The sequence below is a fragment of the Sander vitreus genome, chromosome 16 (assembly GCF_031162955.1).
Source record: "Sander vitreus isolate 19-12246 chromosome 16, sanVit1, whole genome shotgun sequence".
Taxonomy (NCBI): domain Eukaryota; kingdom Metazoa; phylum Chordata; class Actinopteri; order Perciformes; family Percidae; genus Sander; species Sander vitreus.
Genome location: NC_135870.1, coordinates 13,438,095 through 13,453,655, shown reverse-complemented (window position 1 = coordinate 13,453,655; position 15,561 = coordinate 13,438,095). Strand labels below are relative to the sequence as shown.

At 40.7% G+C, this 15,561-nt stretch overlaps 1 protein-coding gene across 1 annotated transcript; it reads left to right on the top strand.

Moving 5' to 3' along the window:
• Positions 1–386: 386 nt before the first annotated feature.
• Positions 387–14,543, top strand: pax8 (paired box 8). Its single transcript, XM_078271350.1, is given in 13 exon segments — positions 387–515; positions 3,127–3,282; positions 7,640–7,805; positions 7,953–8,150; positions 8,449–8,525; positions 8,757–8,848; positions 8,850–8,883; positions 9,640–9,812; positions 10,064–10,184; positions 10,408–10,647; positions 10,950–11,051; positions 12,314–12,403; positions 13,620–14,543. Coding segments are annotated over 12 exon segments (1,386 nt in total). The 5' UTR covers positions 387–515; positions 3,127–3,260; the 3' UTR covers positions 13,691–14,543.
• The last annotated feature ends 1,018 nt before the right edge of the window (positions 14,544–15,561 follow it).

The following is a 15,561-nucleotide window of genomic DNA, read 5'->3' as shown; positions in this document are numbered from 1 at the left end:
AACCAGGCACTAAATTGTGTGTGAAAGCAGCGCTCTGACCGGTGTCTCATGCCTGTACACAGTTTAATTAAAGCGGTGCTGTCGCTGGAGGTGAATGGAAAACAAGCCGTCTCCTTGACAAGTGTTTCCGTACAGTCACTCAGTGGGTGTAATGCCATCAAAACACAGGGTCAGTCATCCTGTCTTTTTTTATATGTGTGTGTGTGTGTGTGTGTGTGTGTGTGTGTGTGTGTGTGTGTGTGTGTGTGTGTGTCCATAAGACCACACCTCCTCCTTCCACCTCAACCAATGGCTGCAGGGCTTCGTCCTGCGCGCAGCCCCGGTTGGATAAAACCTTGCTGAGTGTTGGCAGCACACACACACACACACACACACACACACACAACACAACAGCAGCTTCCTCCTCCAACACAGTCCGGACACGCACCGTATATCACACCGCCAGAGTCCTCATCATTTTGGATAATATCATATCTGCTGGGGGACGTTTTTACTTTTAGCTGCGTCGTTAAAAGGTAAGCTCTCATTTCAATTTCTAACTTGTGTTATGTGAGGTCTGAATGGCTGTATCGCTCCGCAGTCCTGATAAAAACGGTGTAAAACGGAACAGAGGAAGCTTCAAATATGTATATATAGGCTATATAAAAAATAAAAATAAAACACTGCAAGACGCACGAGGCACTGTGGGCTTATTGTGGCTCTGCTTTGGGGATACGTCAAATCATAATGAGACCAGTTTATTGTAATGAAGGTAGAAGATGGGACCTGGGTGCAGATAAGCGTAAAGTTTTTTGGGGAACGGTAGGCTAATAATAATCCAGATTCACTTCATACAGTATAAGCAGTCGTCATTGCACAAAAAGAACTGAACAATTGTGGTGAATTTGCAGGAGTGAATCGCAGTTTGTGTTTTCATTTTCACCGCTGGAGCTTCATGCATGGCCCAAATCACCGGCTCTAGGCTGTAGTTTGGATGAATTACAAAGCTTATACCTGTCATCTGTTGCATTGAACTCTTCAAAAGGAACTGTGAAAAGACAAAAATATGTAAAGTAAAAACGGAAAATGTTATGGTGTGCCTTAACAGAAACTGTTTTAATAATTTAAATTAATCAAATAATTATTACAAAGCAAGTTTAAATAATTCACAAAACAATTGTCAAATAGAAAACACACAAAAGAGAGATAGATAATATGTGTTCAAATGCAAAAAGTCAAAAAGATCAAATAACAGACACGAGATGTTAACTGTTGAAAAATACATTTAAAATGTCTGCAAATCCTGTTTCCATTCCAATCCATTGTTCAAATTGTCATGTTAATGTGCAGGCTAAATAATGTCAATTAGTAGTATCAACAGGAACAATTAATAACAGTTGTTATAGTATTGACATTATAAAGGCTAGTTATACTCCTCAAGAGCCACACAGTTAGGCTACATTAAAAAAAATAGTTTCCAATCTTTTCTCGTATTTTTTTGTCCCATAAACCATGTGTCGCCGCAACCAATGATTCCGTCGATTAGGGACTTATTAATCACTAAGATTTATATTGTGTTGTTCTAATAATAATAATGTGATTTTGCTACATTTTTATTTCTGCCAATCAGGAAGTAAAATCATAACATTTTAGATCATTAATAATTGGTCAATTTTTCAATATGACACAAACCAGCTGCTTTTATTTTTGTATTTTACCAATGACGCTTGGAATTATATTTAGGTTGGAGATTTACTTCAACTCACAACTTGCAGACGCTCAAGCTGAATAAAAATAAAAAATAATCTACACACATATAGCCTAGTCAACAAGTTACACTACATTTTCAAATGTACTTTCAAATAAATGTATGAGTGCCAGTTGAGATAATCCACACACAAACATCAACAGACAAAAGCTAATTAAACCTTCAATGCACAGTATAGGCAGGTAAATGTTACTTACTGATGTCATCAATCACCACATTGAACAGATATCGAACAGTGTGTGACCGTCTGCTAATTATTTTGTTCCTTTTTAAAGTGTCCACCCAGGAGGACATGACAACACCTGACACGCTTAAATGGCATTAAAACAGTTCCACACAGTAACGTTAACAGTCACTTGAATCATTTCCGCAGGAGTGTGGTTCTTTTCCACTTGTGTCATGTTACTTTTTAAAAAAATCATATTATTCCAATAATTGTAGTTGATGTAAAAATGAAGGTGCTTATTTAATGCAAAAATAGCACATGATGTGTTGCTCTATTGTGAGCCTCGTGGAGCTGGAAGTTGATCCAGCAGTGGAGAGGTGTGCAGCAGCTGAGCAGATGGACCCTGTAAACAAGGCTTGCATATGGGCGATAACTACTGCCAGCTCCCACATTCACAGCAGATTTAACATCTTTTAGTTAAGGGTTGAAGATCCTAATAATTTGTCACATCTCTGAAGTCCATCACTGTTGCTTCTTTGTTTTTAGATGAAGCAGCCACTTGATAACTTTTAGAAAAGTCCTTTCATTTATGTTCACTTGATACATCGGAGGGATTTAATTCAGGTTATTTTCGTTTAATAGTCATTTTGTTCCAAAAGGTAAAATAATCAGTAGGCTAATTCAAACATGGTCCTTAAGAGTGATTCTCTCTCCTCAAACTTTTTCCACTTACACCAAAGCTAGGCTTTACAATCAGGATACATAGGCTACATCACTCCTCCGTTTGTCTGTTCAAAACCCAAAATAAAAGACACTCTCTGGTTCTAATAATTATACTGGGATTAATGAGACCAGTCAATCCTAATTACAAAGCGGATAATGAAGGGACATTTTATGTATAACAGGAGTACAACTGGGCTGGCCGAAGTGGAAGAAAATCTGTAATGTTTTACAAATACTGAAAATTAAATTATACTATTTGTAGACGAATACAGATACACAGGCCAAAAGTATCTCTTCTGCTGTCCACAGCCTGTCTCACTGATAAACAGAAACAAAGACAGACACGTCCAGGTGATTTGAAGACAATTTTCTAGTAGGCTCGTAGTTGTTTTTTTCCCGTAGAGACAGAGTGCCACCCAGCTGATAATTTGAGCTCAGAGGCATCACATATGACAAGCAGCCAGTTTGATAAACCACTGTCCTCCTGCAGCGTGGTCGACAGTGCGCTCAGGAGCACACTCATGCCAGACGAGGCAGGACGGGGAGTAAAAACACTTTAACTGGGACAGCGTGGAGCCGACCGTCACGTTCAGCTGGTGGAGCAAGGACCAAAAACTCAGGGATATGTCCAACAACGCTGGAAGAGGTAAATACACAACACAAGTTGGCCTCTCAGACTCCTGTGAACAGATTAGCTGAACACATTTGGCATTTCCTGACAAGAGAATTGTGATCTGTCTCCTTATTATGAACCCCTTAACATCCACTTTTCCCTTTTATTTTCCCTCGTGTTAAGCTTGAAGTTGGAAAGAAAGAAATCCCCTAAATCTCCAATTTAGTATTCAGTGTACAGACATTTAAAAAATGCTTTTAAACACACACACAGTTATGTAGTTGTAAGCAGATATGTGTTTATTTATGTATTACAACTATAACTCCTTCTGTGGGCAGCCATACGTGGAGGCTGCTGTATAAACAGAAAATACATTAAAATATGGTCAATATATGTCTTTATAGCCTATGAGAAGTTATCTGTTTTGACAAATGTAGGCTACATTTAAAAAAAATGCACATTATATACTTTCATCTTCTTACAACATTATAGTGTGTAATAAACCATTCATCAAATGTTCACATATAACAAATAAATAAATAAATATGGGAAATTAAAGTTGTGTGGCATGACATGACATGAGAAACTTTGGAATCTCCAATAGAATTGAAAATCAATCTCTGTGGGTTTATACGATGCTTTGCTGTATAGCATTCAGCACAATATTAGCTATGAGACATTTGAAACATTGTTTGGAGAACGTAGGCCTAGAATGGGATGCAGAGAGGAGTCTTGTCTGCTCACTGTAAAGGAGTGAATGGTTATTTTCCTCTGGTCGTTGTGCAGGCTATTGAGGACGTTAATTGGTTGACACTTAAAGCTGTCAGATATAAATTTAGAACAATCCTCCCCTGGCCAGAGCCACTTCAGCTGGGTCAATCATGGAGCAGCAGGAGGCTAATGGCTTCTATCTATCTATCTATCTATCTATCTATCTATCTATCTATCTATCTATGTATAAGTTTTCTCGTAATGAATTCACGCTTTGTTTTTTGTGTGCACGCGGTGTCCATGCACCGTGCACGTGCGCGGGCTTACAGCCCCCCCCGGGTCTGCTCGGCTTTAATATCCTGCAGGTTGATGAAGCTTGGCGGGGAGATTTTTTCCACACTCCGCTGGTAGCGTTAATAGAGGCTCCCCTCCCTCTCTCCCTCTCTCTCTCTCCCTCCCCTCCCTCGGCCTCGTCCGGCCGCTGTTTGATGTGGAAATGAAAGCTGGGAAAAGGCTGAGAGAAAAGAAGCGTCTCAATGGGTTAAATTAAAAGCAATGGTGTTCTTGCAGAGTCACCACCGTGCAGTCTATAGAGAAGATAGTTGAGCCTGCTGGTTGAACGCAGCGAGCGTTTTGTCTGTTGATGTTTACCGGGAAACCCAGTTCTTATGGTGTTGTAGGATGTTATTTTGCAGAAGCACGCTTTGATAGATCTCTGAGTTTGATTCAGATTGAATGCACGTGCAATATATTTAATATTATGACAAATATGACAGTGTTAAGAATATGGATACATCTAGAATGGATACCAAAGTAACTTATTAGGCATATATTGTAAAAAGCATATTTACTATACGTGTACATACATAAAAATAAGCAATGTACCACAATTTTCTCATATATTCCTGAGGAAAGATCAAGTATGTAATAATAACAATAAACATTATGTAGGCCTATATGTTGCATAGAAAAAGATGCAGAAAACGTGCTTCACAGAGGTCGAAAAAATACACACAAAACGACAGATAAAAAAAACATATGAGCTTGACAACTTTAAATTGAGGGGAATCACCATACAGACTGATTTTTTTTACTAAATGAAGATCATTTCTAATCACACAACAGCCAGTCACCTTCACCGATGCCCACCGAGCCTCACGTCACAGCCCTCAGAACAAACGGCAATATAAACGAGACTTGTGAGGTATTATTATTTATAGGCATGTGATTATCCTGTAAGTCATATAACAATCATCCATTTAGAAGTATGAGCTTTGGTGTTGGGTAAAGTAAAATAGGGGAATAATATAGGCCTAATAAACTGATAAGCATCAATCATAGTCACATAATGAATGTTTGATGTAGGGCGAATACTTTTTCTAAACAAATAAAAAAGTGTCAATTGGAAACAAACTTCTCAAAACTGAAAATAGATCCATTGGTCAACTCACCTTAAATCTTCTTTTTTCATAAGGACATCACCGGCGCTAGACGCTTGTCAGTAAGGGGACACAGGGTTTTCACAAGTGGCCACGTTTTGTTTAATAAGTTACTGCCGAGATGAGCTGCCTGCGTTATCTGACAGAAGCGGGATCTCACTGTGCAGGTGGGTATATATACGATGCCATATTGGGGACGAGGACTAGACTACTCTGTGACCTCACTATAGTACTACAAAAGTTATCTCTGACAATTAACTCCAGCTCTGAAACAAAAATAAGACGCTAACTTCGTCCAGCCAATGCAACGAACAAACAGCACGGAGGGAGAGGTGCGAGACATGCGTATCTCAGTAGGATTTACCTGAACACTATTGCCAACAGCAAAATAAACTCATTCCGTTCATCTCAACACCACAGCACCCTCGATTTACAGCCCACATAGCCGACTTAAAGCCAACAGCTCATAAAAAATATATACCAATAAGCCACTCTGAACCACAAATAGGCCTAGGAGAAACGTTTGCATCATTGACCTTTTTCACAGCAGACATTTTGACTTGTCATAGTAGGAAAAACACAGCTGAAATTGATAACTTAAACGATGGCTCAATTCCATCAAGTGTCCCAGTAAGCTATTTCAGTGAGTCAGAATGCACAATACCAGGGTCTCTCCTAAGTGGAATGCAGCCATCATTAATGGTTTTGAATACACCTGTGCTTTTCCTACTATTTTGTCAACATGTCTGCCGTGAAAAGGGTCTATAAACATCCCCAAAACAAGTTAACAGCAAGGCAAGATGGTAGCCTACCACATAGAACAAACACAAGTAGGCTACGCTTTATAAGCCCAAATTAACCATAAAGTGGTCTTACCTTATGTAATGCAGTTCCACGACGGTGAAAATATCCATATCAGCAACAGTCCAAATGTATCAGTTCAATTCAGGCATGAGAGAAAGTCTCTTGTCTAACATTAGTCCTCAGTTCATTTCTAATTCTGGCATTCTGCCAAAAACTGAAAATCAATATAGCGTTTACAATATTGTTGTACAGTAGCTATAGGCCACCCCCTCCCGTAACTAACGACTTAGCAGTGTGGCTAATGTTAGCAGCGCAGCCTCCTGACCTACACATTGCTCCGGCCGAGTGGTTATATTTTTGGTATACTGTACTTGACATAGGCTATTGGAACATTGTAATTTTTTTCTGGCTTACTAGTATTATAGTATAGTATGTAGTATGCGATTGGAAACGCAGCGCTATCTGTCCCATTTGATATCAATCGCTAATTAAAAACACCTGGGACAGCAGCAGGATGGTCACAAAACCCTCTCCGTGGCGAATGAGGTCGCTGTCCGCCTAGCGGCCTGCGGCTACATAACATTTCAGATAACCGGCGTCCATTTATGAAATATTTAATTTGGGGGGGCACAACATTTCTTTTGGGTAGGCATTGACCCCCTATGCCCCCCCATGACACCGGCACCGAATAAGTGTGAATACATTCTGAAAGTCACAATCTTCGATCATTACTCACAGCCTTTGTGTTTGCTCACTGCAGTGAAGGTTTGTTTCTCTTCACTGCTTTCATCTTCTCCCGTGTCCTCGACTTTTTAAATTTAAAACTTCATTATGCTCCTGACAACGCCGGCACTGCTACAGTTATTCATTACAGTTTAAGACACAACTATGACATATGAATGAAAGAATCTTATGTAGCCTGTACTTTAGTTACTTGAATGTTTTTGATGAAATCCCTGAAGCAACAAGTAACACTAGATTCCCTCATCTTTTTTCTCTCTTATGCTTTTTTGACAGCTACTTTTTCATTATCACTTGCAGTGTTAAATTAGTTGATGACTTAAACATGAATTACATACAGACATAAAACTCTGGGTTGAGTGTTTGTGTATTTGAGCAGTGCTGGAGTATCTGTGTAATGTGTGTGTGTATGTGTGATGCATCCATTGTCAATTAATGTGGGAATAATACTGACCATGAGGGACAGCTTTTAGGGATCAAAATAGCCATCCCTGGTTAGGTTTCACAGCTAAAATATTTTCTTAGGTTAGTCTTTGTCAGCAGCATCTCCAAAAAGTGTAAGTGCATGTGTGTGTGTGTGTGTGTGTGTGTGTGTGTGTGTGTGTGTGTTTGACTTTGTATTGCATTGACATTGGCATGTCTCAGATCTCAGGTTCCATGACATTTATGAGTGTTCATCCCCCCTCTTCCCCCAGGTCATGGGGGTCTTAACCAACTAGGTGGAATGTTTGTTAATGGACGACCACTTCCGGAGGTAATCCGGCAACGCATCGTGGACATGGCCCACCAGGGGGTTCGGCCCTGTGACATTTCCCGGCAGCTCCGAGTCAGCCACGGCTGCGTCAGCAAGATCCTGGGACGGTAAGCAAGCACCTTTACTCAACTTCCTGTTACTGTTATTCACCCTGGTTGTGTTCTTTGACCTCTGCCAGTCTGTTTACTTAACAGTAATCACTGGTGTTTGTCCGAGCCAAAAAGTAATGACTGAAAATCTCAACTTTCCTCCAGTTACTACGAGACAGGCAGCATCAAGCCTGGTGTGATCGGGGGCTCCAAGCCCAAGGTGGCCACCCCAAAGGTTGTGGATAAAATTGCAGATTACAAGAGGCAGAATCCTACCATGTTTGCCTGGGAAATCAGGGACAGACTGCTGGCGGAGGGAGTGTGTGACAGCGACACGGTGCCCAGCGTGAGCTCCATTAACAGGTGACAAACTGAATAATAAATGAAATCATGTTAGAGGTACTGATATACCACTGTGGATCAGTGGCATGTAGATAAGTGGCTTCTTGGGCATTAGAAGAAAGATGAATGAGGAAGATCTACCAAAGATCTTTCATTCATTTAAGCCCATATTTCATATTGCTAAACGTTCCCCTCTGCATATCCTTTCAAAATGCATATGCTATCATTATGGCAATGCTTGCACCAACCAAACAACATTTAAAGATGTGTGTGTGAAATGTGAAATTACTGTTCACTCACTTTCTTCTTTTTGTTTCAGAATAATTCGAACAAAGGTCCAGCAGCCATTCAATCTGCCTCTGGATGGAAAAGGCCTGAGTCCAGGGCAAACCTTAAGTAAGTCTTTACCATTAACAAACACACACATGCACAATGAAGTCTGTATCATCATAGCAACCATCCACATCACTGAGCATTATTATGTGATGGTGAAGGATAAAGGTTAAAGATAGTGTGCTCATTGCTGTTTAGGATTAAGCTCATGACATTGTGGCAACAGTGAGATGTACAGCATAATTTCCGCACTCTGTCTCAAATCTGTCTGTCTTTGTTCTCTCACTCTCTCAGTTCCGAGTTCAGCAGTCACCCCTCCCGAGTCTCCACATTCAGACTCTTTGGGCTCCACCTACTCCATCAGTGGCTTGTTGGGTATCCCCCAAACCCAGCGCCGAGGGCAAGAGGAGCCACGATGACAGTAAGAATTAGATCAAATGAAGGAGATAACACACCATTGGCATCATTTTTGTTTTATTGTGGCGGTACATAATAGGAGGAAGCCCATCAGATGTGTACCAGTGTGAAAGATAGAAGAGGGTGTTTTTTGCTAATTTTGGAGCAATTCGGCAACCCTTTTCAAGTTGATGTTTAGTTTCTGACTAGATCTGTTGCATACAGTGTATAAGCATCCTGCCTGCAGTTATTTCCTCTAAAATATAATGTCTCAAAAAGCTGAAAAACACCCATCAAATTTTCTTTATTTAATAAATTATTTGACCTGAAATTCATTACGACCAAGTTTTTCTTTCACTAGAGAAAACGGGCCAAGAGGCACCAAATAAAGAGCGATGAAGTGTTTAATAAAAGATCTATTCAACCGAGTTCAAAATATTTCATTCTTACCTTAAAGGGCAATGTAAGGCGTGCTCGTGTTGCAAGCATAAAAAAACAACACATAAACAATTTATTCACACCCTTAAAAGATAAACCTCATGACACCCTTTCTTCTTTATTTTCCACTTATGGTTAAATGGTTGAGAGTCATTTTAGCATTTTAACATTTAAAAAAATGAAATAGTTAAATTTTTGAGCACAGAATTCTTTGTATTTTTTATATTTAGCTGGAGACATTTAAATAGCACAAATGTGGGGATTAAAACCTTTAAACAAACAAAATTTGTGTGTGTAGTTTCACCATACACATCACATGTAAACATCTTTTTCTTTTTCTCAGGTGATCAGGAGAGTTGTCGGCTCAGCGTGGACTCTCAGGGCAGCGGAGGCGTCCCGAGGAAACAGATGAGAGTGGATCACTTCTCAACCACGCAACATCTGGACTGTGGGTTTGATCGTCACCACTATCCCCCGGACTCATTCGGCTCTGCCTCCAGCAGTAAGACAGAGCAGGTAACAACAAGCCCAATGCTTAATACGCAAATATGCTCACATTTGCAAGGAATGAATGCTAAAATGCAGCTCAAAAGAGAATACAATAATTTCTAGATATACTTTTCTTATTTTCTTTCCATTTCAGATTTATTTGGAACTATAAAAAAATATTCACCCTTTGTTTTTTGACTTGCACACATGCATATTTGCTCCTTCTTATACATGAGCACACTTTACACAAATAGCTAATCCCTGTTCATCATCCCCAGACTTTGTACCCGCTGTCCCTCATTAATGGCAGCCTAGACGAGGCCAAGACCAGCCTCTCAACATCCAGCTCCACCATTGGACGGAATCTGACGGCGCACCAGAGCTACGCCATGGTGACTGGTGAGACTGTTAGATGATGACCTTTGACCCGTGTCTCTTACCTCTCTCTCTCTCTGACTCTTGCCATCAGCATTTTTTATAGACTGTTGCACAACAGTACCTGTGTCCTGAAGCCACTCCCTCTTATGTTTTTGACATTTCACTTTAAGTTTAACGGTCCACTCATGTTCACCATTCATTTTCATTCTCTCACCCACCTGCGCACTGGCTGCCACCACCTCAGAGCCCCTACAGTCCCTGCCGCTCTGTCTAAAACAGGAAATGTCCCCAGAAGTGACCAGCACGAGCCCCTCCCCAAACATGGCAGCGTCCAACCTGGCGTTCGTGGAGCTGCAGGCGCTGCAGAAGCCCCTTTCTGTCAGCAGCAGCTGCAGCAACTCCAACCATTTCCCCAACACCTTCAACTCATTCTCCCATCATGCACCGGTGTACGGGCAGTTCAGCAGTCAGTCTATCATCTCAGGTAATGGAGGCATCCATCTCATTCATGTTCACACTCATAACAATTGTGTTTGCATTTGTGCTGTGCAACTTCTCGCAACGAGAAATCTTTAAATATCTTTTTTTGTCTAGAACTATAAAACACTCGATCATACAAGACAAAGAAAACCAGCAAATACTCACATCCGAGTAGCTGAAACCCGTTAATTTTTTGGCATTTTTCCTTAAGAATATAACTTAAATGATCGCAAGTTTATTATTATCTTGTAGCTGTAAAAACAAGTAACTTAACATTATGTTCAATGTTAATGTGTGTGTTTTTAGGCCGTGACATGGTGAGCTCCACCCTGCCTGGCTACCCACCTCACATCCCCTCCCCTGCCCAGGCAGGATACTCCACCTCTGCCATTACGGGCATGGTAGCAGGTAATGGACATTTGTTTTTACCTAAAATTAAAATGTAAAATGATAATCAGATGGAAAATAGAAAGTGCTAAAGGAGTCAGAAAGATAGACAGAAAGCAAAAGGATGGGGACGAAGGTAGGAAGAGAAGGAGTAAAGAGAAATAGAGGCAGGAACGGAGGCTTGTAGATTAACAGAAGACCTGAGTCAATGAGTAGTGTTGCCAGGGTGGTGAACTGTGTTGTGTTGTGTGTGTGTGTGTGTGTGTGTGTGTGTGTGTGTGTGTGTGTGTGTGTGTGTGTGTGTGTGTGTGTGTGTGTGTGTGTGTGTGTGGGCCCAGGGGGTATACAGGGAACAGGCTGGGGGTTCCACCCTGCTGCCCACACCCCCCACCCAGACACCTCTGACCACACATCGCCATGGGAACCAGGGGGCCCAGGAGGGAGATGCAGGGTGGGCGGAGGGGGTTTAAAGTCTGGGTATGAGCGAAGTGGAGGAGGTCTTTGTGGTGTGTGTGTGTGTGTGTGTGTGTGTGTGTGTGTGTGTGTGTGTGTGTGTGTGTGTGTGTGTACGTACGTACGTCCGTACATGTGTGTCTACGTCAGAATGCCTGCATACAACCAGAGAGAGAGAGAGAGAGAGAGAGAGAGAGAGAGAGAGAGAGAGAGAGAGAGAGAGAGAGAGAGTGTGTGTGTGTGTGTGTGTGTGTGTGTGTGTGTGTGTGAGATGTGCCTTTTTTATTTGAAGTCTGCCCTCCGAAGCGCGAAATGAGAGGGTCTGATTTATTATTTTTCTGGTGGGCTCGCTGTGAGGAAGCGTTGATACACAATTACTGAGTGAAAGGGGGGAGTTAGGACAGGAGGAGGAGGTGGGGGCGCAGGGATTCATTCCAGCCAACATAATTACCAATTAGATATTAAAAAAGAGAAAAAAAAGAAAGAGGAGTGCCAGAGAGGCTAAAGCAGGAAGTGTAGGACGGAGAGAGGAGGAGGAACGATCTGAGGGGCCGAGTGCTGAGGAGAGAGGGCGTAGAGGCTAGCTTCATGCACCACTGGGTCGAGGGATTTTACCCCCAGCCATCCACCTGCACCACAGATTAATGGTTTACAGGCTGCACTAACTGTTGGTGAATTATGAGCTAAATCCAAGCAGACGCTGGCACACACACAAACAATACAACGCCATAGAGCTCTCAGGGACATCTTAGCTTTGCCTTTTAATAACAATCTGTGTTGTATTGATGTGTTTATCCGGTGTTTGATGACGTTTTTTTTCTGTCTTGCAGCAGGCACAGATTATTCGGGTCAGACCTACAGCCATTCGCCCTACACCTCCTACAGTGAAGCCTGGAGGTTCACCAACTCCAGCATACTGGGTGAGTAAGGACACACTGAGAGTAGTGACAGTGTGGATGCACCCACATTTCTGTTGTTTGTTTACTGCACTCTGCACATTACCTCTGGATACATTTATTTTTACTTTGAGGAATCATTGTGACCTCCACAATAAAAGACAAATTACTAATTAATTTAACTCATAAAAGTCCCCTGAGAATTTAGAGAAGCTCACTTCTACCGACTTCACAAACATTTCATCATGATGAGAATTTAAATAAGCGGCTGCAGGAAAGAAGAGAGACTTGCAAACTGCCTCAGTCTCATATGAAACCATTAGGCACATTGCTAACTAGGATTTACTTAAGGCTTATTATTTCAGTTTTTGTATTATTTTTCACTTATTCAACCTTTGTTTAATCAAGAAAGTTCCTTTAAGGTTGGAAACCTCTTTTACAGCACGCAGGCAAAAGATAAAACTAAACAACAACACAAAGGCTAAAATAAACAACGAAAGGAGTCATTTACCATATTTACAATCACATACTCATTTTAAATTCCTTTTAGAGACTATTCCAGATACTATGATGGCATTCTTTCCCATCTCACACATTCACACATCATTACATTTACATGTATTCATTTGGCAGACCCTTTTGTTCAAAACAACATACTAATAAGGGACAATTCAAAAATAAGTGTCACAACAATCAGTTGTTCCACCAGACGTTGGGGACAGACTGCACATATATGTCTTGTAGTCGGAGATAATGATTGCAAGATCAACTTTCCACTTAATGCCATTAGCAGAGATATAGTGATACAGTCAACAACTGGGTTTCAAAATTATACAAACAAAAATGCAAGTCAAGTTAAAAATGAGATTGTATATCACACAGTTTTTGAATTGACATCAGATTGGTGGATGTGAGCCTCGAAGCTCTTTCTCAGAAGTACAGAGGCATGTCAGCCGAGTTTTTTGGGGGGAATCTCCTCCACTGCATCACCAATCAACCTGGTTAAAAAAAAAAGGAAAGTCCTGCATCTCTCTTATCTTTTCGATAAATCCTTAGGAGTCATGAGAGGGTTTGAGACTCAGTCCACTCTCGCAGAACAAACCAGTCCAAGCAGCTCAGACGTTTAGCTCAACCATCTGCTCTAAAAGCTCAGATAAGATAAGATGGATAAAGAAAGTCTGATCCTCCACCACCATCAACTCCCACTTCTGAAGGCCTCCATTTGTGTCTCCCCCCGCAGGTTCACCCTATTACTACAGCACGGCCTCCCGCACCGCCCCACCGTCTGCAGCCGCCTACGACCACCATTAGTCGAAGACAGTCCAGGACTGGAGAACTCAACATCAGCTGACACATCTGATTACAGACCAAGGCATGAAAGTCAAAACTGGATGTGAACTTGAGACTCTGCTGATGAACCAGCAACGCATTGTGTTTTTTTTTAACCACACCTACTCATATGTTATTTATTTGTCATTACTGATACCGTTGCCCGGGGTAACTTTGACTCATGCACGTTTACACATTGCTAAATCTCCTCCCATGCAGGGCCTGTTTCCAGAGACTCAGCCTGACGTCTCATATCAAGGTGCATATTTTCAGTATAGAATGCTGTTTTGGCCAAAGACTATCTTTCATCGCACATCTGCAACTTGACACTGATCCAGTGAATACGGATATGCAACTTCTTTATACTGAACTATGCCTGCTTTTGTTTACAATGCTTTCTGTCCTGTCATCACACATTGATTCCTTTTTCTTGATCTGTGTCTGCTTGCAAATTCATTTGTATGTAGTGAACATAGACTAAAGGGTGACACATTAAATCACAATTACAACATAATGCATACATATGCCCCTCAGAGACAATTAATGTGTTTGTCTAGCAATATGTACACGTTGTAAATGATGAATTACTTATGGGGAAGTGATGCAGTTTTACTCAGAGAATGACTGATGACGGAGGGGGATGCTGGTGATTCGGCTACAAAAACCAACAAGGCTTGAAATACCTTTGTTTTGCTTCAAATAAATTTAGTTTGTTGTCATGCTGATGTTCTGATGTTTGGTAAGAACTGTGACTATTTTTTCTTATACTGTTATTAATATTATTGCAGATGTAAATAATGAATTTCTAAAGAATTATTTTAATTAAAGCATGACAAATTTACAGTTTTTACTCATGTCTTGTGTGTTGCATAAATAGGCCTAATACTTTGTATAGGTATATGTTAATACGTGTTTAAATCATAGTTAACTCACTGCAAGGCAGCTGAGGTCGTTTAGTGTGCTGAAGTTTATTTTAAAGAGCCTTTGATTTTAAATATCTGCTTATATTATCATTATGATTATTATTTGTAGTAATAGCTCGTACTTACACGTTAAAAGCCAGCTGAAATGTTGCATATTTTTTGCACCTCTCAGCATTTTAAAAGGACGAAAGCAACGATCCTGAAAACACGCGCATCTGTTTAATTTCTTTTTTTTATTTTCTGCATCATGTAGTTTTATTTGCAATTATTTCGTCCCTCTTTGCGGCCTCATAATTGCGGCGCGTTAACGACGCCACGGTTCGGCGGTGCGGCGGCCCACCTGGTGCCGCCGCGTGGGACGGCGACAGGATGACGGAGGGAGGCCTGCAGCACGTGACTCTGGGTGTTTAGGCGCGCGCTCAGGCAGTTATCTTTACACATTGCAGATATTGTAACGATTGTAGTGATACCAGTGAGTAACGCGGTGCATTATCAGATATGAGTTCAGAGTTTTATTTATTTTTAAAATGTAAATCAAATGAATTATGTCTACATGAACATAATGATGAAAATGAATATGAAGGGAGAGAAAACCTGCTCAAAACTGTTTATTTACTCTAGCCTTCCTAAATAATATAAAACAGTATTTACACTGTCAAAAACATACTCCTATGTAGGCTATTGTAGGCCTATACTATACATTAGTTTATTAGTAAGCACATTGTTTTATAAATAGTGGACAAAGTCCATAGCTGCTGTGGAGCTTTCAATCACAACACACAATCTTAAAAGATTACGTTTAAATGGCATTGTAGATATGTGATGTAATATAGGTAATATGGGCTATGTAATCATAAATGTATAGTTTACTTAACTAGCCTACAATTTCTCTTTATGACCAAATAGGCTATTTACCAATATAACACATGT